The sequence below is a fragment of the Amphiura filiformis genome, chromosome 4 (genome assembly GCF_039555335.1).
Source record: "Amphiura filiformis chromosome 4, Afil_fr2py, whole genome shotgun sequence".
Classification (NCBI taxonomy): domain Eukaryota; kingdom Metazoa; phylum Echinodermata; class Ophiuroidea; order Amphilepidida; family Amphiuridae; genus Amphiura; species Amphiura filiformis.
This window is the reverse complement of record NC_092631.1, coordinates 20,149,454-20,177,420: the sequence shown is the minus strand read 5'-3', so window position 1 is coordinate 20,177,420 and position 27,967 is coordinate 20,149,454. Positions and strand designations below refer to the sequence as shown.

General features: G+C 36.8%; 2 protein-coding genes across 2 annotated transcripts in view; both read left to right on the top strand.

The window, feature by feature from the left end:
* Positions 1–2,521: 2,521 nt before the first annotated feature.
* LOC140150662 (uncharacterized) lies at positions 2,522–14,183 on the top strand. The gene is made up of 7 exons (XM_072172730.1): positions 2,522–2,852; positions 7,403–7,699; positions 8,190–8,367; positions 9,726–10,059; positions 10,872–11,168; positions 12,507–12,671; positions 13,359–14,183. Exons 1-7 carry the CDS (start codon positions 2,717–2,719, stop codon positions 13,536–13,538), a joined length of 1,587 nt encoding a protein of 528 aa, XP_072028831.1. The 5' UTR covers positions 2,522–2,716; the 3' UTR covers positions 13,539–14,183.
* A 10,583-nt stretch (positions 14,184–24,766) lies between these two features.
* The window catches only part of LOC140150042 (uncharacterized), a 29,117-nt gene continuing 25,916 nt past the window's right edge, over positions 24,767–27,967 (top strand). The window contains exons 1-4 of the mRNA XM_072172046.1: positions 24,767–25,979; positions 26,542–26,637; positions 26,935–27,030; positions 27,541–27,636. Of these exons, the coding sequence (XP_072028147.1) occupies positions 25,839–25,979; positions 26,542–26,637; positions 26,935–27,030; positions 27,541–27,636 (429 nt within the window). The 5' untranslated portion in view covers positions 24,767–25,838. The remainder of the gene's footprint in view (positions 25,980–26,541; positions 26,638–26,934; positions 27,031–27,540; positions 27,637–27,967) is intronic.

Genomic DNA, 27,967 nt, shown 5'->3' with positions numbered 1-27,967 from the left:
TCTTCCCATTTGTTATTTTACTAGATTTGGTTTATCAACTCTATCCGACACTTGACCAATAACCAATTAGCAATAAGTTAAAGGATAAAACAGAAATTGAGGTGGTTCTTTAAACGTGCGGGCAACTTTATAATTGGATTTAAACTTCTTGCCATACAACATGAATGATAGCCAGTGCAAATAATTCCACTGATCCATCCATGATTCGAACCTTGGATCTTTGCTCAAACCTACTGAGTTAATAAGTCAGCTCGGGAAGAGCAGCAGCTTTTTAATATATGAGTATTCAGTTTAAAACTTAGCCTCTAAAACTGATTGTTTATACTCGTTCGCTGAGTGATTGCGATGCACCGCTTTTTGAAAGTGATGGGCAAAAGGCACCAAATTTTGCGATGCATCGCTCATCACTTTTATACGGCGATGGCCCGGGGCGATGGGGATTGTAGACAAAGATCAATATTTAAAAGGCCACACAATACATTTTAGAACATCCATTGCTGTCAATACTACTTATTGCCTTCAATTAATTCATCCCAAAAATTAATGATCGAGAAAGGTAAACTAATTAGCAAAATAATATATCCACTTGGTAGAAAAGATCCAGTTGGTAGATTTCTTCAACTCGCAAAAGTGACGTCGGTTTTGCCTCAGCGCATCATGTGTTGAATGATCTTTCTTTCACTTGGATTGACGCATGCGTTATGTAATCGCTTATTTCTTCGCAATCAGTCAACCGATTCAAATAGAATTAGCGTATAAGATGCAGAATAATATGTGTTACACGCTGTTTTTAAATGGGTTGAATTCTGATGCATAATTCTCGGCATATGTCCAAATTAATTCACTCGGCAATTTTTTTTATAGGACACCCTTTATATCAAAATTTTAATATCATTTAAATTTAAATATAAATTTAAGACAGAATAAAGTGTACTTTTGTGCTACTTGTGCTAAATTATCAAGTCAGTAGCTTACTTTTAAGATACAAAAAACGATTATTTCTTGGAAAAGCTGATAATACATTTTGTGTGACTTTTTCTCTAAGCAGTCCCAGAACAACGCCAAATATGGATTAAAAGACCTTTGACCTTGGATGTACAACAGCATGTTATGATCTAATGGGAAACTGTGCACATCAACAAACACCATTTCTATCAAAAAGGCAACGACCGATATAATTTGAAACCACATAAATTACTAGAGTTGGTTCTTCTCTTGGATTTGGACCAAGCTTTAGAATATCGACTGTTGCGTTTTGAAATAAAACAAACCAGAAATTTATCACCCATTGTAAAGATATGGCACATGTACCGAATACATGTACATACATTGGCTGACCTTGTGGATTTCCTGGCCCAGCCATGCTAACCACATAAGGAGATTATACGATTAACCTAGTGCAGCTATTGTCATAGCAGGGTATTATTATGTAATACTCCTGATCCATATTTGGCGTTCTCTTGGACTGCTAAGTCATGGAGTAAACGATTTTACAGACTTGACATTTAATATGGAATACTTTTTCGCAAAATTCCACGACTGGTCTGGTACATGTCTTCCTAAACGGCACGGGCTAAATAATAATTAGAGTGTGTCGGGATATGGTGTAAAATAATTGGTTGACAGAAAATGTGCTTTCCATTAGTTTACATTATGGCGTTCATAATGTAGTGAATTAGCCTAAAATGGCGGATTTAAGGAGACTGAATTTGATTTTTGTTTGGGTAAATTTTTTTTGAATTTGAGCAACATTATTCTGATATTATCAAATTTATTGAGGTTTGAGGCGATTTTACTAAACCTTAATACCAATAAGTGTTCATCAGAACTGAAATGCACCTGTGATCTACCGGTTTTGAAAGTGGGAGGAGCTTTCAAAAATATGGCTCTTACAAGTGGTACGCACTCAAAAAATTTGAATGGTCCCCTGGGGCCAAATGTTGTAAACTTTGCTGTACACAAAAAAACAGTGTGAGATCATTGGACAAGCAGGAATCCGCAGAGTTGTTATGTATCGTAAGTTCATAACATTTGACCCCAGGGGGCCATTCAAACTTTCTGAGAACGTACATCTTTTAAGAACCCTATTTTAAGCTCCTCCCCTGTTCAAAAACTTTGAACAATGTAAGTGTATTTCAGCTGTGATGAATGCCAGTTGGTGACGAAGTTTAAGAAATATCAAATCAAAACACTATTAATTTGATAATAGCAGAACCATGTTGCATAAAGTCCGAAATTGTGTCCCCCACAAACCTCAAATTTTAGACAAATTCGCTACATTATGAGCACCATAATGTAAACATATGGAAAGCGCATTTTCTATCAAACAATTATTTTACACCATCTCCCGACTCATCCCAATTAATATTTAGCCCGTGCGGTCTATGCAGACTCCGTCCAGACCAGTCTTGGAATTTTGCGAAAAATATTCCAATAATTCCAAAAATATGTCAAGTCTGTACGTGCTCATTAATTAAAAGGTCTCCACGCTTGGATGGCAAGGTCACTGGCAGCGTTCTGTCTGTACAGGTGATCACAACGCTGCATGCTGCAGAACGCGGAAAAAGCAAAAGACCGTAAACATATTTCACTGTATAAATTGTTATACCAATGGCGCGTTCGGTATTACATGTAGCACCAGAAAATATACTTAAAAACCGGAAGTACTTTTACAAATTGCTAATATTCTGATGTAGTGATTACCATTGTTGTGACGATGTTACTTAGCAATATATTGAGTGACAATCACAAGTGTCAGCGACTTCTTCCTCGTTCGGTACTTTTCCTGGTATTGCTAGGTTTTGGCATTCATGCTCAGATATTACCAACATCACTATCACCACCACAAGAAGGTATGTAATAATTATGTCAAAGAATTATAATGATTCCTTTACCGTAGATATGTATCAGCTATCGGTTTTAATATAAAAAGTTTTTACTGTTATTAAAGCACTTCAGGCTTTTAATATAAAAAGTTAAATTTTACTGTTATTAAGGGAAGGGGTATGAACGTTTAGACAGTATTTATTGTGGGACATTAGAGCACATCAGACATATCGAATTGCATTCTGAATACGAAGAATGTCCTTCTGATATCAAATAATTTTGATTTTTGAAATTCGCAATGTAATACACATTTTATGGCAAATCATTAAAATTGATATTTTTGATAGTTCACAGTACTTGAAGTAAACTTTATAAATCTGATGATTTATACTTAAAGTGTATGTAGGTGGGATGAAAAGCCGACGATCAATTGAAAATTTTGACCTTTCGTATTGAAGATATGGATTTTTTTTCCCAAAACACCAAAATAAATTAGGGCTTTTTGGGAAAAAAAATCCATATCTTCAATGTGAAAGGTCAAAATTTTCAATTGATCGTCGGCTTTTCCTCCCAGCTACATACACTTTAAGAATAAATCATTAGATTTATAAAATTTATTTCGAGGACTGTTATATATCAACAATTTGAAAATATCAAATTTTAATAATTTGTCATAAAATTTGTATTATATCGTGAATTTAAAAATGAAAATTATTTGATATCAGAAAGACATGATTCGTATTCAGAATGCAATTTGATACGTCTGAGGTGCTCTCATGTCCCACAAAAAATACTGTCGAAACGCCATAAACGCTCACTCTAGATCCCTTAAAGCACTTCAGGCTTAGTCTTTTATGTGGTATTTTAGTACACCACTGGGCATTATAATTATGCAAAAAGTGTAAAATTAAGGGCGTCGCTGTAAAGCAAATCACACATTACATGTATGGCTTTAAATAGGAATCTATTCTTTGTGAAAATTACACATTATGGCTTTAAGTTATTTTACATTCATTCAAATGTATACTGCGGCATCAATATTGGGACCATTGCAACAAATAAGGTGTCATAATGTGCAGAAATAAATTGCTTTGACTGGATATCCCAAATTTCCGATAAGATCAACCGTTTTAGAACAATGGTCGGTCATTAAGACGGTAATTACTTATGGTAGATATTTATGTACATTACATTTGAAAAAATAAAGATCGCTAAACAAAATATTGTCGCACTAATGTCTGACCAATTAACTTAGATACCCAGTTTTTGTTACTTGAAAAAAAATATCCACTTTCAAAGAAAGTCATGAAAGAAAAGTGTTAACATTTGCTGAGACCTAACAGTATTTTTGTGTTTCCAAAGCATTGAGTGAGAGTTTTCCTGATATTCTATTGAAATTGGAAGGTTTTTCTCAACACTTTAAAAATAATCCGGTAGAAGTTGAGTAACATTATTTTGGAAGGTCTCATTATACGGATATGTAGGTATGGTGATTTTGGATAGTGAGTGGATGAATAGTAAATTAATTATACTCCTTACCAAAACATTTGTTCAATATAATTCAGTTCATAAAATGCAGACAGTGTTTCTTATTGACATATTTATTCTTCTTAGTGTATTAACTCAGTGATCCCAGCTATCCCTCAGCCAATTACAACAATTCGGCGCGGTATTTGAATCTTCTTCTGTGCATGCTCGTGGCTTGGCCCAATTCTATAATAAATACAAATTGTTTGCCCTATGAATGCTCTGATGTTATTGGGGAGGACGGAAAAAGACGTAAAAACACGCAAAGCAGCTGCATGGAGAGCATGTAACAGCCTCAACAAAATCTGGAGGTCAACTCTCCCAAGGAAATTCAAGACTCGTTTATTTTCTGCTACCGTCGAATCTGTACTAACCTATGGATGTGAAGCATGGACCATGTCTCCCAGATTCTGTAAAGAACTTGATGGTTGCTACACAAGAATGCTTAGAGCAGTTTACAACATCAATTGGAAGCAGCACATCACAAACAAAGACCTGTATGGGGACCTACCGAAACTTTCACAGAAGATCAGAGAGAGGAGGACACGTTTCGCTGGGCATGCATACAGAAGCAAAAATGAGCCTGTAGCCAAGCTGATCCATTGGACACCAAAACATGGAAACAGAAAACCTGGCAGACCCCCTCTAACATACGTGGATGTATTGAAACAGGACACTGGACTGGATGTTATGGATTTGGGAACGGCCATGCAGGACAGAAGGGTTTGGCGTGCTGTTGTAGTTCGAGGACGCCACTCATCTTAAGCAAGTAAGCCAGTACAATCCACAATACACTCCAGACTTGCCCTATCATTTGTTATAATGCACCAACTGTGACATCTTTTGAGTTATTGTGAAATAGTAAAAACATCTATTATTATATTGCATCGATGATAAGGAACAAAGAAAAAAGGGTGGTATCACTGATCAATTTGCATGATTACAATGTTCAAACACGCCTTAATGTAAATAGATAATCCCACCAAAAGATATGGATTTTTTTCCCCAAAACACCAAAATAAATTAGGGCTTTTTCGGGGAAAAAATCCATATCTTCAATGTGAAAGGTCAAAATTTTCAATTGATCGTCGGCTTTTCCTCCCAGCTACATACACTTTAAGAATAAATCATTAGATTTATAAAATTTATTTCGAGGACTGTTATATATCAACAATTTGAAAAATATCAAATTTTAATAATTTGTCATAAAATTTGTATTATATCGTGAATTTAAAAAAATGAAAATTATTTGATATCAGAAAGACATGATTCGTATTCAGAATGCAATTTGATACGTCTGAGGTGCTCTCATGTCCCACAAAAAATACTGTCGAAACGCCATAAACGCTCACTCTAGATCCCTTAAAGCACTTAAGGCTTAGTCTTTTATGTGGTATTTTAGTACACCACTGGGCATTATAATTATGCAAAAAGTGTAAAATTAAGGGCGTCGCTGTGAAGCAAATCACACATTACATGTATGGCTTTAAATAGGAATCTATTCTTTGTGAAAATTACACATTATGGCTTTAAGTTATTTTACATTCATTCAAATGTATACTGCGGCATCAATATTGGGACCATTGCAACAAATAAGGTGTCATAATGTGCAGAAATAAATTGCTTTGACTGGATATCCCAAATTTCCGATAAGATCAACCGTTTTAGAACAATGGTCGGTCATTAAGACGGTAATTACTTATGGTAGATATTTATGTACATTACATTTGAAAAAATAAAGATCGCTAAACAAAATATTGTCGCACTAATGTCTGACCAATTAACTTAGATACCCAGTTTTTGTTACTTGAAAAAAAAAATCCACTTTCAAGTCATGAAAGAAAAGTGTTAACATTTGCTGAGACCTAACAGTATTTTTGTGTTTCCAAAGCATTGAGTGAGAGTTTTCCTGATATTCTATTGAAATTGGAAGGTTTTTCTCAACACTTTAAAAATAATCCGGTAGAAGTTGAGTAACATTATTTTGGAAGGTCTCATTATACGGATATGTAGGTATGGTGATTTTGGATAGTGAGTGGATGAATAGTAAATTAATTATACTCCTTACCAAAACATTTGTTCAATATAATTCAGTTCATAAAATGCAGACAGTGTTTCTTATTGACATATTTATTCTTCTTAGTGTATTAACTCAGTGATCCCAGCTATCCCTCAGCCAATTACAACAATTCGGCGCGGTATTTGAATCTTCTTCTGTGCATGCTTGTGGCTTGGCCCAATTCTATAATAAATACAAATAGTTTGCCCTATGAATGCTCTGATGTTATTGGGGAGGACGGAAAAAGACGTAAAAACACGCAAAGCAGCTGCATGGAGAGCATGTAACAGCCTCAACAAAATCTGGAGGTCAACTCTCCCAAGGAAATTCAAAACTCGTTTATTTTCTGCTACCGTCGAATCTGTACTAACCTATGGATGTGAAGCATGGACCATGTCTCCCAGATTCTGTAAAGAACTTGATGGTTGCTACACAAGAATGCTTAGAGCAGTTTACAACATCAATTGGAAGCAGCACATCACAAACAAAGACCTGTATTGGGGACCTACCGAAACTTTCACAGAAGATCAGAGAGAGGAGGACACGTTTCGCTGGGCATGCATACAGAAGCAAAAATGAGCCTGTAGCCAAGCTGATCCATTGGACACCAAAACATGGAAACAGAAAACCTGGCAGACCCCCTGTAACATAGATAATCCCACCAAAAGTTTCAAGTCATTAGGAATATTCGGCTGGACCCAGATATCTTACTGTAAATTGGTCAAAATTGAATAAAAGTAGACAAGGAAAAATATTTTTTCATCGCTTTACTAAAAAGTTCTGTTAAGTCTGACAATGTTTAGCAACTTTTTTTTCATGACTTTTTGTCAAAGTGAAAACTTTTCGAAATAAATCATAAAAACCGGGTCTCTAAGTTAATTGGACAGACAATATCATGCCGTTTGATGCTTTCACATCAAACGCAATGGCTTTCAATTTGCTAATACTTATTTCTATGCACTTTCACAACCCTGCATCACTTTCTTCCAGTGGATGCCCAACGTGTGTACACCAAGGTTCTACGACCTATAACTGACATTGGAGGCGAAGTAGCTCTAATTACCGCACCAGGTGCATATATCAACGGCCAAGCATACGAACCACTTTGCATTGCCATTCAGAAGGCGTCGTCGTTAAAATTATGGGTCGGTCTGACGGCAGGTTTCCGAAACGATTTAGTGCATCTGTTTTCTTTGGAAAAAGCGATATATCTAGCTATATCGGACCTGCGGGCGGCAGGGATGAGTAGAACTGCTCCAATATTTGTGGCTGGACATTCTGTTGGAGGTAAATAATAATAGACATAATAAAATAAGTAAGATCATTCAGTTGAAAGATAAAAGAAACAATAAAGTAACGGGTATCATTCTGAAAAGCATCTGACGCCGTGTGACAGTCTTTATTCCTGCACGTATACTGCAACAATAAGTAAACGTAAGTGTATTAAGTACACATCATTAATACTGTTAAATATAAACAATATAAATTTTTAATAATTGGCCTTAAAATCTCTTGTCGCGAATGAGCATCTGACGCCGTGTGAGAGTCTTTGCACATATACCGATCCCTTAAGGAAAATCGACATGATGAGTTTAGTGGACGTCAATACACTTAGTTGATCGTATAATCCTCATTATTTCTCCAGGTACCTTTAATAAGACAATAGTGGCTGCTTACCCACCGATGTGACAATGAGTTATTGATTATTTTTCCAGGTACCTTTAATCAGACACTGATATGATAATGAGTGACGTATTACGTTGGTTATTCATTCCAGGTATCTTTAGTCAGTCTATAGTGGCCGCCGACCCTCCGATGTTTGCAGGTCTACTCTTATGGGCTTCCTACCTGACAGGACAAACGTCTGATATAGGTGCATTCCCTACACCAATAATGCATGTGTCAGGAGATATAGATGGTATGACCAGGATGACACGAATTGGAAGAGCGTGCAGGTAAAGATCACAAATTTCATTACACTTGATCTAGAGAGCCCGTGATCATTTCTTAACTACACATGAAGTGGGTGAAGGAATATGCTGACACAGTCATGCATTTATACGTGAAAATCGTCCACTGTTTGCTAATGCCTGATGTATCAGAACAGGTTTATTACAATTATTTTTTATCAGTAAGTAACTTCCACCATTAAGTGAAGCTGTTAAGATTTGATCCCCAGGAGAATGTCAGGCTAGAAACTACATGACTCGATTGCACAAAGTTGTTTTACGTAACCCATATATCTTGCCTCTATTTTATGACAACCTGTCTACATGGTTACCTCAGTGACAGATAGAAAACCTCAGAGTGAGATCGAGTTGTAAAGTGAACATGACACCTTATTTAGAGGCATAAGTAACGTAATATATTTACGATGTGTTACGTTAATGGTCTTTGGTGTAAGAAGTCCTCTGTTTAATACTCATTTATGCAACTTCACTCACAAGACAGTTTTGTGCGTAAAGTATTACAACGCGCGTTGTCCATCAAGTTGCTTTTCAGAGACTTAAGAGGTTATGTGGCGGCTAGGATGCAGGAAAAAGTGCAGCGATTTATAGCGCGCCACGCAAAGGCACAACGCGTATATACGTTGATCCAAAAGCCTCAGTACACTTTACAGGTTGTCGCTGACCACTACGGCTCCACATCATTTCATAAACGAGTAAACAACAATGCAGGACTTGCAGCTAAGAAGCGCGCACCCTAGGCTAGACATTCCACAATAGACCTTCGCAGCCAGGATGAGCTTTCCGAGTTTCGTACGGGTTATAACGAGACAATTTTGCAGTAATATTCTTTGTCCAGGGGAATTTCAAGGTAACTCAATTTTTACACGAGAGCGTCCTAACCACCGTCGGGGTTCGAGCCCGCAACCTCGCACACCATAGCCGAACGCCTTATTGATTGAGCTAACTACAGGAAGATTATGGAAATGGGCTCATTCTCAGAGGCTTAGCGACGGTTATATCAATGATTTTCACATTCGCACAATTTACAACGTGGGCTATATGTATACACTTTCTCAGTGCGTTATATAGTAAGGGAACTATATCTGAAGAGGTATGATTATAAATGTTATGTCCAGTTGTTTATTATGGCCAAGATATTAAAGTGTTGAAGGGACACCAAGCACCAGTGTCGCTCATATAATGTATAGAAATTTAATAAGTATATAAAATAGCGTGAAACATTAAATTCTTACTTTAATTTACACTTTATTTGTAGAATTTTTTTGTATATAACATGTCATATAAACTGCCAACGTTAATTTATCACATAATTATTTGAACTTTCGTCTGTATTGTATTTTTAGACAACTATTAAGCCTCATGAAAACAGATCCACAGGCGGAGTTCACTAAATCCGTAGTCCTCGTTAGTGGTGTTAACCATGGACAATTTGCATCTGGGGAAATGCCACCCAATGTTGTTAAAAATGACATTGTATCTGACTTAACTCAAGCTGAGGCTCATGACGCCATTGCCGACGCATCCGTGATGTGGATGGAAGCCAATTTGGGGGATACGGAGGCGAGGAATCGTCTTCATAAAGCTGTGTCTAAAACCAATGATACATTCTATCCGCTATTTGTAGCTGAAGATTATGAACAAAGTGGCATGGCCAGTGAATGGGCAATAATTTCACAAGTAAGAAATCAAAGTGATTATTATAATCGAATCTGTGCAAGTTGGTCCGTATGCTACTGGTCTATACGAGGTTCTCCCTGATGTTTCATTTCGCGATATACGGGAAAACATTGGTGCAGGGTGTCCCTTCAACCAACAGCTGAAAGAACTGTATCGTTTATCTCGACCTTTGGAAAAAACTTATTTTTGATTTCAGTATAAACCTATTATATAAGGCTTGCAGAATATGTGTGTTGAAAGGATACGGTAAGCCTCTGTCGAGTTAAAACAAAAAAAATAACCAAAAAAAGATCGAGTATTCTAGAGAAAGATTTGTAATTAGATGCGCAGAACGTAAAAAATGTCCATTAAGGCATATTAAGCCGATGAGTGTCCGCGGCGCATGCGTAATGGAAAAGAAACATGCCTATCTATCGTATTTTTATACGACCCCTCTCTCAAAACTGTCAAATATAGCGGAATAAACTCGCCATGCGTGGTTGTAGAAGAACTAGTGAATTCGACCTAATCATGGCAATTTTGACACGAAGATATCGGGGTAATAATGAGACCGTACGCTGAGAGCCACTGGTACGGTGAGGGACTCTACATCTGCACCCAATTTCCATTCAATTGTATGTCCGTCTTTGTAGACAACATTTGCTACATACAACTCTATTTTGTATTTTGTCTCTTGCATTACTCTTCAAATTTTGGTCTGGGGCTCACTTACATTTCAAAAATTATTTTAGAATGCGACTACTACATTTCTATATTTGTCCAGGATTGCCAAATATATAAGTGTAAATGTATATTCTTTTGATTATCTCCAGGAATTAGTAGCCAGTGTCCCTCCTGAATTGACAAACAAACTCCGTGTCACAAACCAAATCTACGCCGACCAGCAAGACTTTGAATTGTCCAAACCATCAGTTTTTAAGAATTTGGAGGGCAAAACGGTAGTAACCACAACATCAAAAGTTAATAAGCCTAACAACCCTTCAGATAACTCACTCACAGAAGAATCAGCTGATGAGATTGCCACAAAGATGAAAAATCAGCAGGCTATTAAAGAAGTCCTCGGGAATGGCCAATATGGAGTGATGCTCGACTGCAAAGAGCTGAACCAGGTATTATTATTTGAACATTAAGATTAAAACAAAATCCAAAAAAAGTGCTACCTTAAGTTATTTTATCTCGATGACAGAGGTAAATCAACCTGGGTAATGCATGTTAAAAATATTCTTTTAATGCATGGCTTTGGCCATGTACAATCAAGATGTTGAAAATGAATGTCTTTTTATGTACACTGATTTAAACAAAGACTTGAAGATGTTGCAAAACAAAACTGGTATTCTGATGTAACTTCACTTTATTTGTTACGAACTTATTGCATTTTCAACAGTGTACTTCGGTTATTTCTCTCATGAGTTCTGATACACCATCTGACATCAGTGGTCTCTCATTATTTGTTTTTCACGCCATGAAACTTCGAGAAATGATTGAATATATGTAATTATATCTCCATGTTATTTATATATCTTCTTCATATGTAATTACTATATTTGTAGTGCAAAGGGCCACGGGCCTATATTTACAAATAAATCTAAACTGAAAGTAAAGTGAACAAAAAGCAAGGAACATGTAGGTAATATTTCTTAAATATCTGTACATTATGGAATATGCCCAGCCTTTTTCAGAGCCAGCCACTATTTTCTTTCACGACAAAGGATGATAAAGTGTCGAAGCTTTTTCTTGTATCAAATTGGTGTGCTGTGCGTTTTCACGCTGCCGTGACGTGAAAAATGTCTTTGTGATCTGCAGACTCTTCACGGTTGTTTGATGTATATAGAATTGGCTTCATTATTAACTAAATGCTGCAAACTATAGATGGCGCTATTTATCCTAAATCATATTTCTTTATTTGCAAGGGGTAGGTGATTAATACTGCCATTAAAACAGCTGGAATAGGTGAAACAAGCAATATTGAAATTTTATAAACATATTTTATCAAACAATAAAAGGAGTTGTTTGTATTAAAAGCTTGAAAGAGTAATTTCCAGTAACTAAATAGCGTCACCAATTTTGTCATTAACAGATACATTTTACACCCGAAAAAGCTATAAAAATGCTATAAAAGTGAATAATTTTGTAAAAGAGGGAAAATTAAAGTTGAGAATGACTCAAAAGCATCTGTATACATTAGTATGATATCACATTTAGCTGTTCAGGCCTCAAATTTGAGTGTACATTATGTTTTGTTTGAAAACTAATAAATGATCCCATCAAACAACCGTGTCTAAACTTAATGATTCGGATTATATGTATACCTTCCAAACACTGGCACTGTCCGAAAGCATCGAATCGGATAGAAGGTTACCATTGTACATCCGAACTCTTTAAAGGCATAATTGCATTACCTGCGTAATTCTAAAGAGTACCAAATCTGCCAAATTTTTACCGAACAGGAAGTGTTTGCATGGGCGCTTACTATGGCCTCACCTCAGGTGTTGGATCGCTACAATAAGAAAGGACGCCAAATGACGTTTAGAAATGACTTCATTGCAAAAACACGTCACAAGTGGCTAAACTCTTCTCTTATGTATACGTACACGGTAGATGGTGACATAGTGGTAAGTTGTTTATGCGGTAAATGGTTTTTTTTTTAAATAAATATAAAGCTTTCTCGACCGGAATCCATAACAAGTAGGGTTTATAGAGTATGCTATAGGACATTTTCAGTTGCCAAGCTTTCCTCAGATTTGCACTGCTCTGACTTCATCATGACTCAAGAAGTAGCAATACATACAAATTAATTGCAGCCAGGAACGTCTGCCTTCTGATTGCATTTGCCTTAAACCAAGTTTACGGTTCTACTTTACAACTTGAGCAACATGATCAGGGTGCAATTTAGCCAGAGTGGTAAAGTATTACTTATCAAGACACATAAAGAAAAAAGAGAAGAAAAAAAAACATACGTTGGCTGATTTCGTGACAATGAACTTCCCCTCCCCCGACTCATACAAATGGGAAGGTAACATGCTATTATGCTTGCGTATTCCGGGTGGTTTTGCCATATCACGATAGCTCTCCATATCCTCAAGTCCTGCATCACAATTCCTAGTTCAGATACTGTCAGTCCTGCTTGAGCACATCTACATATGATAATGTAGAGGTGATCTACCAGGGTTTTTTGCTCCATGAATGTGTGCATGTCCAATTGATCAGATTGGCAAGAGGTTCGTTCTTATTCCTGAATCATGTCCATCGAAGACTAATAATCAACAGACAAAATGCATTATTTTTCTCTTATTTTGCAGCTTACTTCTACTTCCTTGTATACGTCGCCAAAGTTTCCAGTACCTAAGATTGCCGGTGTGTACTACTGCAAACAATTATCGCCTTACCGAGCCATGGAATGGGTATACGTGGACAGTTTACGGCCATATATCAAGAACAATTTGAAAGTAACGTGGCCAAAACGTGTGGTGACTTTATAATGTAATTAGATTTTCAAATACTTCTCACCATACAACATGAATATCAAGTTGATTTAAATTAAAATCTAGTCAACTGGACTTACTATTTATTTACTGGCGACGTTTCACATGCTATCATGGATGCTTCATCAAGCCGTCTGATTTTTCGGCGGCGATTGGTCAGTGACCCGCGCAGTTGACTAGATTTTAATTTAAATCAACTTGATATTTTATATACCTGGATGACTGAGAATATACACAATTATATACAACATGAATGATAGCCAGTGAAAAAATACACATTTGTTAATATTGAAGACTAAATACTTCGCCGGGCATAATATCAACAAAAAAAAATCGCGAACGACTCGTAACGAAATGAGCCTCAATTGGACGCATCGCTGTTATAGTAACTATTTGAGCTTATTTGGAATAACTTTGTTATCATCGCTACTACATGCATCATAATTTAGATGCTCGTAAATTTATAATGAACTGGGCTTTAAAACTCAGAGCGCATCATAACAATATGAACAGTCCGGTCCGACTGCCTGATCAGGAAATACTGCCGAATCAGGCAGCATGTTGCCGAGTCAGGCAGCATGGTATCCCACAATGCAATGCTCTATTTCAAATAAAGCATCTTTTAATATACCGTTATTTCTTGGTTTAGAGTAAAGAATTAAAAATTTATCAATGGATGTACAATTAGTAGTATTTTTTCATAAATTTTAGTTAAAATAAAGTTAATTTGCATATTTAAATCAAATTTTTAAAAAACCGTTAGAAGCAACTTAGTCCTTAGTCTGTCAAATTCGGAAGGGTTACCCCGGGAGGGTTACCAAAGCCTGTGTTGCCTGACTCGGCAACATGCTGCCTGATTCGGCAGTACTTCCTGATCAGGCAGTCGGACCGGACTGATGAAGGGTATTTTGTTATGTTAATTTAGGCTTATCATTTCAAAAATCTTTTTATTGACTACACTATATGGTGAACTTGCACTGACGATGTGATCTAGTACCGTCCGAGTCGATATCAGTATACGGATATCACGTATATCACACAAAAATGTGTTCGAACACCTACTCGAATTTCCATGTTCTTCTTAGTATAGTGCGCTATATGAGTCACTGGAAACTAAGAACTATAATAGTGTGGTCTCAATGTTCATCTTACGCGTACCCTCCCATTTCCCCACTAAAACAATGTTGGTAGACGATACGGTGAAGATGAGCATATTGGGCATGTCAACATTGTATAGAGGCCCTGCATGAAATTATCGATTGGCTCCAAACAAAGGATTTGAACCGGTGTCCTACACCGTAGTTATGGCGGAATGCAGTCCATTCAATCAAATGTTGTCATCAACCTATTTGATCGTAGTGCAGGGTTATGTGTGTGAGACGAACTGTCACCGTAGATTGCAATCATGCTTTTGTTGAATGCATTTGAGTAGTCCGCCATATTTACGGGATGATACGTCACATGCAAGACCTCTATAGGGGTACAAGGGGGAACATTTCAAATAAAGTGTTCGAACAATTATTTCTAAGATTGTAAGTCTACTCATATAATACCTTCGATCTCTGCGACCCAGACTTGGACGTACATACTGTTGCTCTGTGTAAAGTAGTCCATGGAATACACCGGTTAGTCAATGTATGAAGTTTAGCACAGGTTGAATTTACAGCTGATTTTAGCCAAAACATTTCTTTCCGCACATCCTCTAAATGCATCAATATGCATAAATATATATTGGATGGGTTATCAATGAAATGTTTCTCCGTTGGCTAAACGTAATATTGTAAAACTAAATTGACATTTGGCGCGGACTGGGAGGTGAATGGGCTATTCCAGAAAATAAGCGCACATAGAGGAGTGACTTTTCAATCAAAGAAATGTCCGGATATCCAAGTCTGCTTTCTGAAAACGACTAGAATTCCAGTTGCCAATGTCACTTGATAAAGCTTGGAAATCCAATTAAATAAGTAAAAACCATAGAAATGTCCAAAGTGAGCTCTCAAATTCAGGATATCTGATTTTGAACTATATTTCTGCCGGATTTTTTCGCCTTTGGCACTTTAAAATTCTAGATATCCAACAGTCACGACAGGACAAAAAGTCCGGAAATCCGAACTCCTCTGTAGAGGGTGTGCATTAATTTTCTGGAATAGCCCATTGTTGATTCGCCACGCGTTTGTGCTTCTTCTATGAAAAATGTATGGTTTTGGATAATGTGCAAGCCATGTATGCTCGCTTAAGGGGGAATAATACCCTGATTTTCATCAGTACCCCTCTTCTTTTTTTTTTTCTTGCAAATTTATGAACTACATAAATATGTTCTTCATCTCATGTCCTAAACTTATAAAATATCTCTACCTACAAAGTGATTTTAAACCATTTTAGAAAATCATTTTAGCCCTATATATTTTTTTGTTTACTGTAACCTAGTAACTGAGATGTGTGTTTCATAACAAACCATAATTTATTCTATTGAACATGTCCAAGTAGAATACATGAATAGAATACATTAAATCCTTTGTTATACTATCTATAGAAATGTACTCACTGATTATAACACTGAATAAATTAAATAGGCCTAATCTCTTCCACATAGACAATTTAATACTACACCATGTATGTATCTTCCATAATGTGTTGTTAGGAAAAGAGATTAAAAAAGGCTATAAGGTCATCAAAGGTCAGGTTATAGGTCAATTGGTTCAGGTCAAATTCAGGCATCAATTCTGAATACATGTGATAGTCTGTGAGTGTGATATCATACATGTCATAATGAGGCATCAATTTTGATATTTTGTCTGTTACTGGATATATAATGGAAATGTGTGAGGTGGATATACTAAAATACCTTGGGATGTAAATGGTGAGTACAATTTTAGATTGCCTAGTTGAGATGGATTGGGCAAATAAATATAAAATAGTTACCAAAATCACAAAAATGAAGCTTACGGAAAACTACCTAATATGGTGGTATAGGTGACAAAAAATACAATCTTTTTCAACATTGCTGTAGTGTAGTTGTGATAACCTGTTACCTATGGCTTAATTAAGTTTCAGTGAAATAGTGTCGCAAGTTCAAAATACAAAATATAGCTCAACATTGAAAATAGAAGCATTTTAACCGGTTCGTTTTTTGATAGTTGTGGAGCACCAAGTTCATGAAGTCATAAAAGAAATCAGGGACCACTTATTCCCATTTTACATATCAACATTATTTCCCTAATGTGTTAGCAACACATGTCCAAAATTTTAACGAAATCCGTTGATAGTAAGCTTTCCAAAATGAAGTGAATTTAAAACATCAGTGATGTACCACTTTTTGGCTTATACCATTAGAAGCATGTACGCGTCATTGATACTGATGCCACCAATTGAACGAGAAGATTTGCCCCTTCATTTTGCATACCACTTTGTCCAATTTCTTTTTCTCATTTCTTCACAAAATGCAAAAAAATGCAAAAAAATGCAATGGGTGTAGTACCCCCTTAACCCATAAAAATCATGCCGACCCTAATATACCCAACGCACTGCAAGGTTTATTGTTCTATTGTGTCTGATTAGAGTGCTGACATATTGGAAAAAGTTGCCAATCAATATTCTTGAGTCTACAGTCAACGTCCAGTTTTTGACCCGTGTTAGGCAAGTGTGAATCTGACTGGGCGTTTTTACGTAACACATAAAGGCTTTGACATCATCGAATGGCTGCCTAGTGCTGTTATATCTTTTGTTTATATAATAATAATAATTATTATTAATTCATTAATCAATTTTCCTTACTCTGCACTTATCGTTTCTTTGGCCCTAATTTTGTCACTTTCTCTCTCACGTTTATACGCTGTCAGGTCAGTTACCGATGGAATAGCTTGTCAGCCAATCAAATCGGCACAAATGAACAATGCGTTACGTAATCTATTGACCCTCTTTGTTATAAAGCCTATTTGCTTATACCGGTAGCTGAAAGGAAGAAAAATAGCAAGGAATTTATAGAAGGAAAGAAGGTCACTCCCAACAATCAATATGTAACATGGTACCACGAAATGAGCATAAAGTCACATGTTGGTAGTTTCGAGATGCCCTGGCTACTGCGTTGGTGTTTATGTCCTTTGTGAATGGGGCACAATGTGCTATTCTAGAAGGACATTATACTACTGGCTTGTACGGGTCCGCGGCAAACAAAGAATGTCAACTAAGTCAGCTAGGGTGTCTCAAAACTACCAACATGCGACTATACGCTCACTGCGTAGTAGCATTTCACACATCAGTTTTGCTCTTAGGCTGCGTTCACATAGAAGTATACTATTCGGGTATACGGTACACGTTTTGCAGGTGCACGCGTATAGCTTAAATCGAGCAAGGTAATTTCATAGTACCGGGTCACATAAGGCTACGATCACATAGAAGTATACTATTCGGGTATACGGTGCACGTTTTGCAGGTGTACGCGTATATCTTAAATCGAGCAAGGTAATTTCGTAGTAGCGGGTCACATAAGAGGGCACTATTCGAAAGGCCGTATACCTGCGTATAGTAGCATAGTGGGAATAAGTGGGAATCGTGCGTGTTCGATTTTAGTGCAGCGTATACCGTCCTAATTTTAAAACTAAACCATATGTGGGTAAATTCATTTTTTTTAAATAGATGTACTATCTAATTCTGCACATTATGACACCTCATTGAATTCAATGTGACCTCAAGAAGTAAAGTTACAAGCATTTGATTAGACGAAGAAAATTGGTAAACTGACCTATCATGCCTATACTCGCTAATCGCTATACGAAATACGCTCATTCGATCAGGCTGAGTTCACATAGTATACTCCTATATGAACTCAGCCTGATCGAATGAGCGTATTTCGTATAGCGAATACCGTATACCGTATACTTCTATGTGATCGCAGCCTAATATTATAGGCCTTGGGTTGTGAGATACGAAACTGAACATTCTTATCCCCTTCCATTTTACATACAAAATACAAAGAGAGACAAATATACCCAATCCACAAACCGACCCACCCCACAGGTCACCCAACCACCCCCACCCCACACACTCACCTCCCACAAATATATTTGGTTTAATAAAACAAGCTGAATTGCAGTATTTTTTAATCTGCCACATTGAATTTCCCGTGCTTAAAAAATTCCCCAAATCTCATGAATGTCGTTGTTAGCTATCTAGAATATGAACCAATATTTGAATCTGAAACTTTCTGTGCTACCAATTAAGCTTCAGGGGGTATCATGTATCTTCCGTTATGGTGCGTGCAATTGGGTAATAGTTTTCTTATCATGCCAAGAATTTTGATACCTCAGTACGAAAAAAGAAACCAAATACGGCTTGGAACGTGTATAATATTGGTATTGCAATTGAACACTTGTTTTTACGAAAGTTATGTATGTTGACGAAACAGTTGAAACACGTCTATGATAATTTAAACTATGCCATAGTCGAATATTTTGAGAAATAAAAATGAGCATAATATTGTTCTTCCAAATTACGTGTTCAGCTTTACTCGATATCATAAAGATGTAAATAAATAGTTAATGCAAAGCCTTCGCACAGGCCTAATAAGTGGTCTGATTTTTGTAAACACTCGATTTAGTCTCGGTCCCAGCCGATTTGTACTCCTTCGTCATTTGTTTAGTAACGAAGGAGCAAAAATCGGCTGGGACCGAGACTTTAAAACTAGGCTATGAACATCGGGTTTGAACAGGCACTTTATCCGGGAACTTTGTCCCAATGTGACACATTTTAGTTAAATTTATCAGTGACTCTGAGCTGTCAACGGTCAATCATGCAAGGCATCTAATTTGTGATCATTCCAGTCTAACCGCAAGGAAAAAGTGAAAGTTTAACTTTTGAGCCTACACAAAGGGCCGCAAATTCCGCAGATAGTTGTTTACGCTGTGATTAATAGAGGCCGTCAGCCTTTCGACATCTTGTGGGTACAAATGACACGCGTGTGCATGTGTCGGACACTATGCGCAGGGCGCCGCTTGCCACGCAGCTGTTATCGCGCATCGACACGGTGATTTTGCTGTTTACGCATGGAGATCGAACGACCATCGCAGCGTGTACCCACTTCTCCAAGATATTAATGTAGTGCTTATCATGCTGTATATACATGGTTCCGTTTTGGCCTTGATTGTCTGTTATTTCCACAACCTCCGGAGCTACCAAAGAGGAAATATTTATACGTTTTCTTGGTTCATTAATACCGTGATATGATATTTCCTATATTATCACATTACTGTCTATTTATCTGATATAAGAACACTAATGTGTTTGAATGCCAAGATTTGAACTAAATAGCTGGCCGGTTTTTTGTTCAAGGTTTACGTTCCCATCAAACACTAAATGCTTTTGACATCATTCGTAAGGGGTTAGAAAAGGTTGCCAGAAAACGTTTAAATGTTGAATTATATAAAGGGTATAAAACGTGTTTATAACATTCAAAAACATTTTTGATAACTAACTGCAAACATACTAATTATTATTAAAGTGTTGGCAAAATATTTGGCAAAACATGTTTGCAAAAAATATCCACAAAAATTTTTTGAAAACATTTAAAAAATACTTTGGTATTGTTTTTTCATGACCTCTATATAACCCGACATTTAATGTTATTTTAATAACGTTTTAAAAAACGTTTTAAAAAACGTTTTTACCAGAACCCAAACCCAAACATATAACCTGTTTAAAACGTTTTAAAAACGTGTTTTTTTGTTTGCTGGGTTGTTATCGAACAATCGAATGACATTTTTAACTGCATATGGCAAGCCCCCAGAGTGTGACACCCAGGGGCAGGCTATGTGGTCAGTAATTCAATAAACTTAGTTTTTCCTCACACAACTTAAAGTTAATTCGAGATAAGCATAACTTTTTAGTTGATAAACTTAATGTGTGGTAAACTAAGTTTTTCTGAGAAAAACTAAGTTTATCTCAGATGAACTAAGTTAATTAACTGATATGCTTTGTTTTTCTTTATTACTGCACATCTGGTGTGAAATGTGAAAAAAAACTACATTCATCATATAACTGAACACTTGGTTTACCATAACAGCACTTCTTGTTGTGTATTTCATCGATGATTGTAACATATCAATAGTTTATGTCTGGATATTGAGCTTTCAGCATTTGGCTATTGTAGACTGAAAATTGTGGTCAGGCAGGCAAGGATAATGACTGAAAACATGACAATTGATGTCGCAAACAACTCATTTAAGCATGATCGCGTCAAAAATTTGGCAAGTTTAGTCTTACATATTTCCTTTACATACAAATTCTATCAAATCTGATTGGGTAGAATTAAGGAACTAGATATGGATAAAGCGCTGCAAGTGTCTGTTAACATAATTTAGAAAAAAGAACAGCTTATTTATCACGAGAATGCCTCAACTGAACGGATGAGTTCGTCTTTTGTAATATGAATGAAAGGTAAGAACGGAATGTGAACTTGGAATATTATATTTTACTGATAAATTTGTGAAGGTGTATCTTTTCTAATCAAGGAATATTATTTGATTGCACGTGTTACCAAGAGGTTACAAACTTCTTGAATTCTAAAATCTATAACTAGATGTATTTTTTTGCGTCGTTTTGAACTTTATTTATTGTGTTTTCAATCTAGATCAAAACCAAACCATACAAACGTTGTGTTCCAAGTGCGGGGAAAATCCTATAATGCAAAGACCGAAATTAATTTTGGATTAAAAACGGTAATGCACACGAATTTCTCATTTTCTATACAGTAGCTGACTGCTATACTATTGATACATCATGGGCGAACTTTGTGGTGATTTTCGTGCCTTTTACAGAGCTGTACAAGTGATTTTTGTTGCAGCTGTTCTAATAATTGTATGTTCAACTGGAGTCGGAAGTTCAACGTAAGTGTAAATCACCACCCTTACTTAAATGCAGTTTTGATCAAATCGGTCAATCAAATGAAGATATATATTTTCATCACTTATAATTATAAATTTTAATTAACAAAACATTTCTTTCAACTTGAGTTTTGAGTTGTAAAGGACTTTATGGCAAAACCAGCATTAAAACGTTATGTGCCACGCCAAGGATATTTTAATTACAAAGCGCATTGCCACTTTGTGCTGAATTGATTTGCCGACAGGTTATTCATAAAATTTGTACTAACTGTTTCGGACAAAGGGTCCCACAGTGTCAGCGCCCCGATATCTTCATGGCAGAAATCGCCATGGTAGGTTGAATCCACAGCCACGCATGGCCATTTTGTTCCGACCTTTAAGACGCATAATCAGCCGAGGGACATCCCGACTAAGGCTACTGTCAATACCTCGGTAATTGACTTCTCTAGTGTGTAAGTGAGCTTGTATACGCAATGTGAGTGAGTGCTCACACTACGCTGTGTGTGACCTCTGTGTGGGGGTGAACATGTATACGCCATGTGAGTGAGTGCTCACATCAGAAAATCATAATATTTTTGTCAATTTATGAGTTCAAGACGCACGCTTCTTTCTCAAGACGCAAGCTAACGACTATCATATCCGTTGAACATATATGTTCAAGTGCAAGGAACCAGATCTGGTTTCTTTATACGAAATCATTTACGGGCAATATTCATCATTTTCTACCCCGGTATCCAAAGATTTATCGTCTGAATATCAATCGTGCATAGCACATTTACGTGTATCGATCCCGGGTATTCATTTCAATGTCTCTGGCTGTATAATGAATCCAATAAGATTCATGTAACAAGCTACGAATCTGAAGGCCTTGTGGCAACTCTAAATTCATTGTGTCATTATTTATATAAAAAAGTTCAGTTGTCAAAATCCATCAAAACTTAAAAGTGGGTCAAATTTAGACAAAAACTTGTTTAGGGGTCAAAATTAGACAAAAACTTGTTTAGGGGTCAAATTTAGGGGGAAATCGCGCTAAAAACTTGCTTAGGGGGTCATTTTGCTCACAGAGGAAAACTTGTTTAGGGGGTGTTCGAAAAAAATTTGGTCACGCATGCGTACACTGTCATATTTGAGTGGCCCCCAGGCTCCCTCTCCTCCTCCCTACCCCCTCTCTTACCAGGCACCCTATGACATGTTATATATAAAAATGTTATGCACCTGCTTTACTCTTCCAGAAGTATCGTATACTGCTGGCTCTAGTAAAACCAGGCCATTTTTACGGGAACTTAATCTCCTTGGCGTTGAAGTCAAGCCAAAACTTGGTTCCGCAAACTGATTTGGTGTACGTCATGAGCACACACAAAAGTATATAAATTATCAAGTGTGACGTTTGGAACAAAAATAATTTTGATCTAAATCAATCAATATTTTTCAGCAACATGTAGCATGTTTTTTACCCAAACCAAATTAGATATCCAATAATTGGTCTATTAACTAGATAATACATAAGTGGTAATTATGTAGTCTATGAGGAAATATGCAAAATGTTGTTCTAAATTATGACGTATTTTCATCATAATTTACGGCACACTATAGATTCTCGCCAGGGGGGGCCGGCCAAGATCGACTGAATTTTGACGTCGTCATTGGTTTAACATGTAAACACGAAAATGTCTCAAATAATTCCAAAAGTGTATGTATGTTATCAAGCATTATTTTATCAGTCTAAATCCGTTGAGGTTCGACAGTGAACCTCATTGTAAGTACTGTTTTTGTATAATTTTTGTATGAATCGCACGATATGTTATTATATATACTGAAAATTTCCCCATGTAAGCAAATGCGAATGCGTAGTGTAGTGGTAAGGTTCTCGCCTTTCACACGAAGGGTCCCGAGATCTATTCCCACCCCCGGCGATGAATAAAATTTTTTTTCTTCTTCTGTTTTCTTTGAATCTAAAATTATTTATTTGCATGTAAAAATGTATACAATGCACTGGGAAATATATTTTGGGCATTTTTTTTCTGTAAACGGGGCCACCTTGGCTCGGGGAAAAATCATTGCGTCCACGGCCAGGCAGTGTTGCCGTCACATCGTCTGTTTTGTTTACGCTTTTGGCTGTTGCCACATTGAATACCGGGTCGTCCACCATCGTCTGGATTCTCGCGTTAACTTTAACTTCAAGCGGCTTTAATGGCAGAGTGGTTTTGATACAGTTAGAATTAATAGGTAAATTTTCACGGGAAAATTTTCTGGACACGTGACACCCATGGGCGCAGACATATTAGCATTATGGAATGTGACCCCGAGCACAGCGGGTGTTCTTCCAATGTATTTGAATAGGAAGAATTCCTCATTTGATGCAAAATAAGTTACTTGTCGCAAGTTAATAATATTATGGTAAGAGTTTCCGTAGATAAATATTTTTTCCGTAGATAGATATTTTTGAAATTACGTTTTGATGATATTGTGAAGAAATTAAGATCACATAATATTTAATAAATTTGCAATGCACTAATTTCTATCAAAATTGCGGTCAAAAATACTATTCCAATTCAAAATTACTAAGACTTGAATAGCGAGGTCACCGCCGGGGGTCAGAGATCAGGCTCGAGGTTACACTCACATTGATACGCATTGGTCACGTGTCCAGAAAATTTTCCCGTGAAAATTTACCTATTAATCTCCTCTAGACGTTAAGTTTGTGGTTTCTAACTTCATTTCGCAAAGTCTCTATTGACTAAATATTGACGTCACAGCGTACAGTTAAATAAATGTAACCCAAGATTTGAAAGTTGCAGTAAATTGTATTGATTTTGTATTCAGTATGGAAGGAAATCTGTGCAATGATATCATGATATCTGAGTGTTTTTGTATTGTATGTAAGTACAACTTTCAAATCTGGACCTCACTACATTAAATTGACCATTGTTTTATTGTTTTCTGGGCTATCGTATCAAATGAGATGTCAAAATACGCAGAAATAAATTATACTTCCAACGCATTTTACAGATTTGTAATACAATAGCCCGTTTTTTGAATAATGGCCATTATTTAAGGGGGTTAGTTACTTTATTTGTAACAAAGGGCAACAAATTTGCGAAATCGCTAAAAATATGGGTGTTTTTATCCTAAAATGCAAAAGCGGGTGTTTTTAAAGTTCGCCGAATATACAGAGTGCCGGAACCGGTCTCACCCGTCTTGCGTACTTTTTGTTAAAAACGTTAAAATGGCAAAACAACTAGACATCAACTAAAATATGAAATATTACTACTTGTGTCAATGGTTTATTTTAAAAAGTTAATAACGACACGAAAACGTGACTTTTTCTGAATGTTTCTTTAGGTGCAGTACTAGCTATTCTGAGTCATACTCTGTAGCATCCCAACGAAGCTACCAATGCACCTTCAAGGATAAATACTATGTAAGTTGCGGTTTTTGGGGAGGAAGCAGGTGCTCCAGGTAAGACAACATCTTGTGTATATTGAAGCCAGTGTTAGAATTCGACAAGTTGTACCGTTGCTAATTTTACAAATGTGTTACACTTGTTAAACTAATTTATTTACCCTAACACTCAGCCCTGCTTTTTGCTATCGGAAGTTAAAGAAGAAACGAAAGAGGAGAGAAGATGAGCAAAGAAGTCACTTGGCACCCCCGAGATTCGAATCTTAGAGCCCCCGCATGCCAAGCACACGATCACGGACCGGTAGCTACACGGGTTACGCTGCCCCGGGCAGCGATTCCGTGAGCATATAACACTTAGGGTGATTGCGTCATCGCAGACCCTGGGATTCACGCATGAGCAGTGATTTTCATGGTGGTATTTTGTGGTATCTATGGCTGTTAGGGGTAATTTAAGAAATCTACCAGGGCAATTATGGGGTAGTGGGTGAGGATACTGCCCCAGGATAAGAAAGTCTAATTAATCCAGACTAGACAGAGTGACTGAAAACTAAAAGGAATTTTAGTTTTCAGCCTTTCAGTATCCTCACCCACTACCCCATAATTGCCCCGGTACATTCTTGGGATCCTGTTGCGAGAACAGATTACTAAGAGCTATTGCCCCCTTGAAACGATCAGGCTGGATGTTTTAAGCCCGTGACAAACAATATAATGTAAAAATGGCATACTATCGACCACATTTTTTATTCTTTTTTACAGTTTGCCCTTTTTGGTGTGTGGCATCCCAATAGGCAATTAGTTGATGTTTTTTCATGCTGTTAAATCAAAAACAAAACTGGCATATGGATTGTATGATACAACTACATTTGTTTCGTCTGTGCCCCCGAAATATTATTTTGCCACCCCTGACCAAGAAAGCTGGCTACGCCCATGGTAGGGCTATAATAGTTATACTGGTTATATCATGGTTATTTATTATTACTGAAAAGAATCTACCAAATAAATCTTCGGTTATCATTAAATGAAATGTGATTACTTTTATTATCTGGCAGATACCGTGAGGCATATAAACGATGCTATAGTACGACATACTATCGAAGATACCGGTACCGGAGACGATATTATTGCTGTTCAGGGTGGAGAGGTTCCGGGTGCTCCACTGGTAAGATACTTTCCCTGTATGAGGGGTGGCCAGTTTGTAATGAAAGTTGATCTTTGACCCCATATATGATTAATTTGATGAAATTGCTTCATGATCACATAAATACTGTACCTTTGGCTTCCAAACCATACATTTATAAATTATCCTACACACTTGATTCCGTGACGGAATTAGCATAAAATCAACAGGCTGTAGACACTACCAAATGAAGCAAAAAAGAGGGCCAAGGAAAAGCCTGTGTTTTGACGGTCAGAGAACACAGAACCTACCATAATTATGTCAAACATTAGGTGCTGGGTCTGCCTGTTGTAAATCAGAGACATGCTATTAAAATTAAGTGGAAAATGGTCGTCTTAGATTGCATGCGTATACGAGTTGGATACGTTAGCACCATCTGCGCATTTATATACTGCTATATTCACATCTATATTCTGCCGCTTTTCAACTATAAGGTTAACTTCAAAGATACAAGATATGTGGCCACAAAAATCACAGAAAGTGACTTCATTTCGGTTCATATCAGTTTGTAGCAATCATAGCTATGCGTTCTGTTATTTTGCAGCTATTTGCACACCTGTTTGTCAACATGGTGGAACATGTTCTCGTCCTGGGCGATGTACTTGTACCAATTCGTACACAGGCAACCGATGCCAAACACGTATGTCTGACAATCCAATAATATCGTTTGACATTGCTACAAGTGTTTTTATCCTTTGGGTTAAGCATCCGTTGTACCGTTTACTCCCCTCTCTGTAGCTAAAAATCCTTGCACTGATTTACATGTGCCAAGTTTACATAACGATTTGGGGATTCTTTTGGTCAGTCTATTCCATGGTTATTGCGATTCATATTTGATCTTTGTAAGTGCCAGTGCAATTAATCACTTTCCAGGCAATATGAACACCACAACGGCACAATGGTGACACATGTATTTTATTATTTTACCTTTTTACAGCAATTTGCAGACCTGTTTGTCAACATGGTGGAAGATGTTCTAGTCCTGGGCGATGTACTTGTACAAATGGGTACACAGGGAGCCGATGCCAAACACGTAAGTTTGAAAATAATTATTCCTGATCGATCTCACCCGGCTGACATCGATACGAAGGTTGCTGAGTTAAACATCCGTTGTACAGTTTCGACCTTCTCTGTGTGCTAAAATATATATTTGTACGCTCTGCATGTGCTAATTTTGGTCACATAATAATAATAATAATAATAATCTTTCTTTATTGAGGGTAATTCCACTTCAGTGTCAAGCACTGCTTTCCAAGCAGGCCCTCATACAATTATAAATAATGTAAAGTACATAAATTGATAAACGGTAAATACACATGATAAATCAAAAGCATAATATTGGTTACATATGGCAAAGATTATATAAAATACAAACTAAAGTTAAGATGTTCTTATAAAAGTACAATTTAAAAGTTTAGTAACATTATTATTTTGTCAGCCTAATTCATGACAATTGCGATTTATCATTTTTGATAATTGCAAGTACTATTCGACACTCTTCCAGCAATATGTATATCAAAAATATTATTTTGCCTTTTTACAGCTATTTGCTCGCCTGTTTGTCAGAATGGTGGAACATGTTCAAGTCCTCAGCAGTGTACTTGTACACATGAGTACACAGGGAACCGATGCCAAACACGTAAGCTTGACATTTCATGATCTTGTCCGGTTGACAAGAGTTACTCTTCTTTGAGTATTTGTACCGATTTCGCCCCTCTGTGTATCCCAAAATCATTCTTCCGCCTTGCATGTGTTCGCATGAACATTTGTGACGAGTCACAATTAACGAAAGGTACTTCTTATACTGGTTCTATTCTAGAAATACGTGCTTATTTAAGCATCTAGCGGCAAGTTCTCGCGTAAAAGCTGGCAACCAAATTATTCTGGTTAATTCGGGTATGCTGTATTCAAATATTTTGTCTGCCAAGCTTAAAAAAAGACCCCAAACCCCCTACATACGCATACAGGGG

What these genes read in the sequence shown, in the direction of transcription:
- LOC140150662 (XM_072172730.1), top strand. Translation starts at nt 2,717, where the DNA reads ATGTTACTTAGCAATATATTGAGTGACAATCACAAGTGTCAGCGACTT. An exon ending in GGCTGGACATTCTGTTGGAG is followed by an intron (nt 7,700 to 8,189) that starts GTAAATAATAAT and finishes TATTCATTCCAG; the next exon opens with GTATCTTTAGTCAGTCTATA. An exon ending in ACTGCAAAGAGCTGAACCAG is followed by an intron (nt 11,169 to 12,506) that starts GTATTATTATTT and finishes TTTACCGAACAG; the next exon opens with GAAGTGTTTGCATGGGCGCT.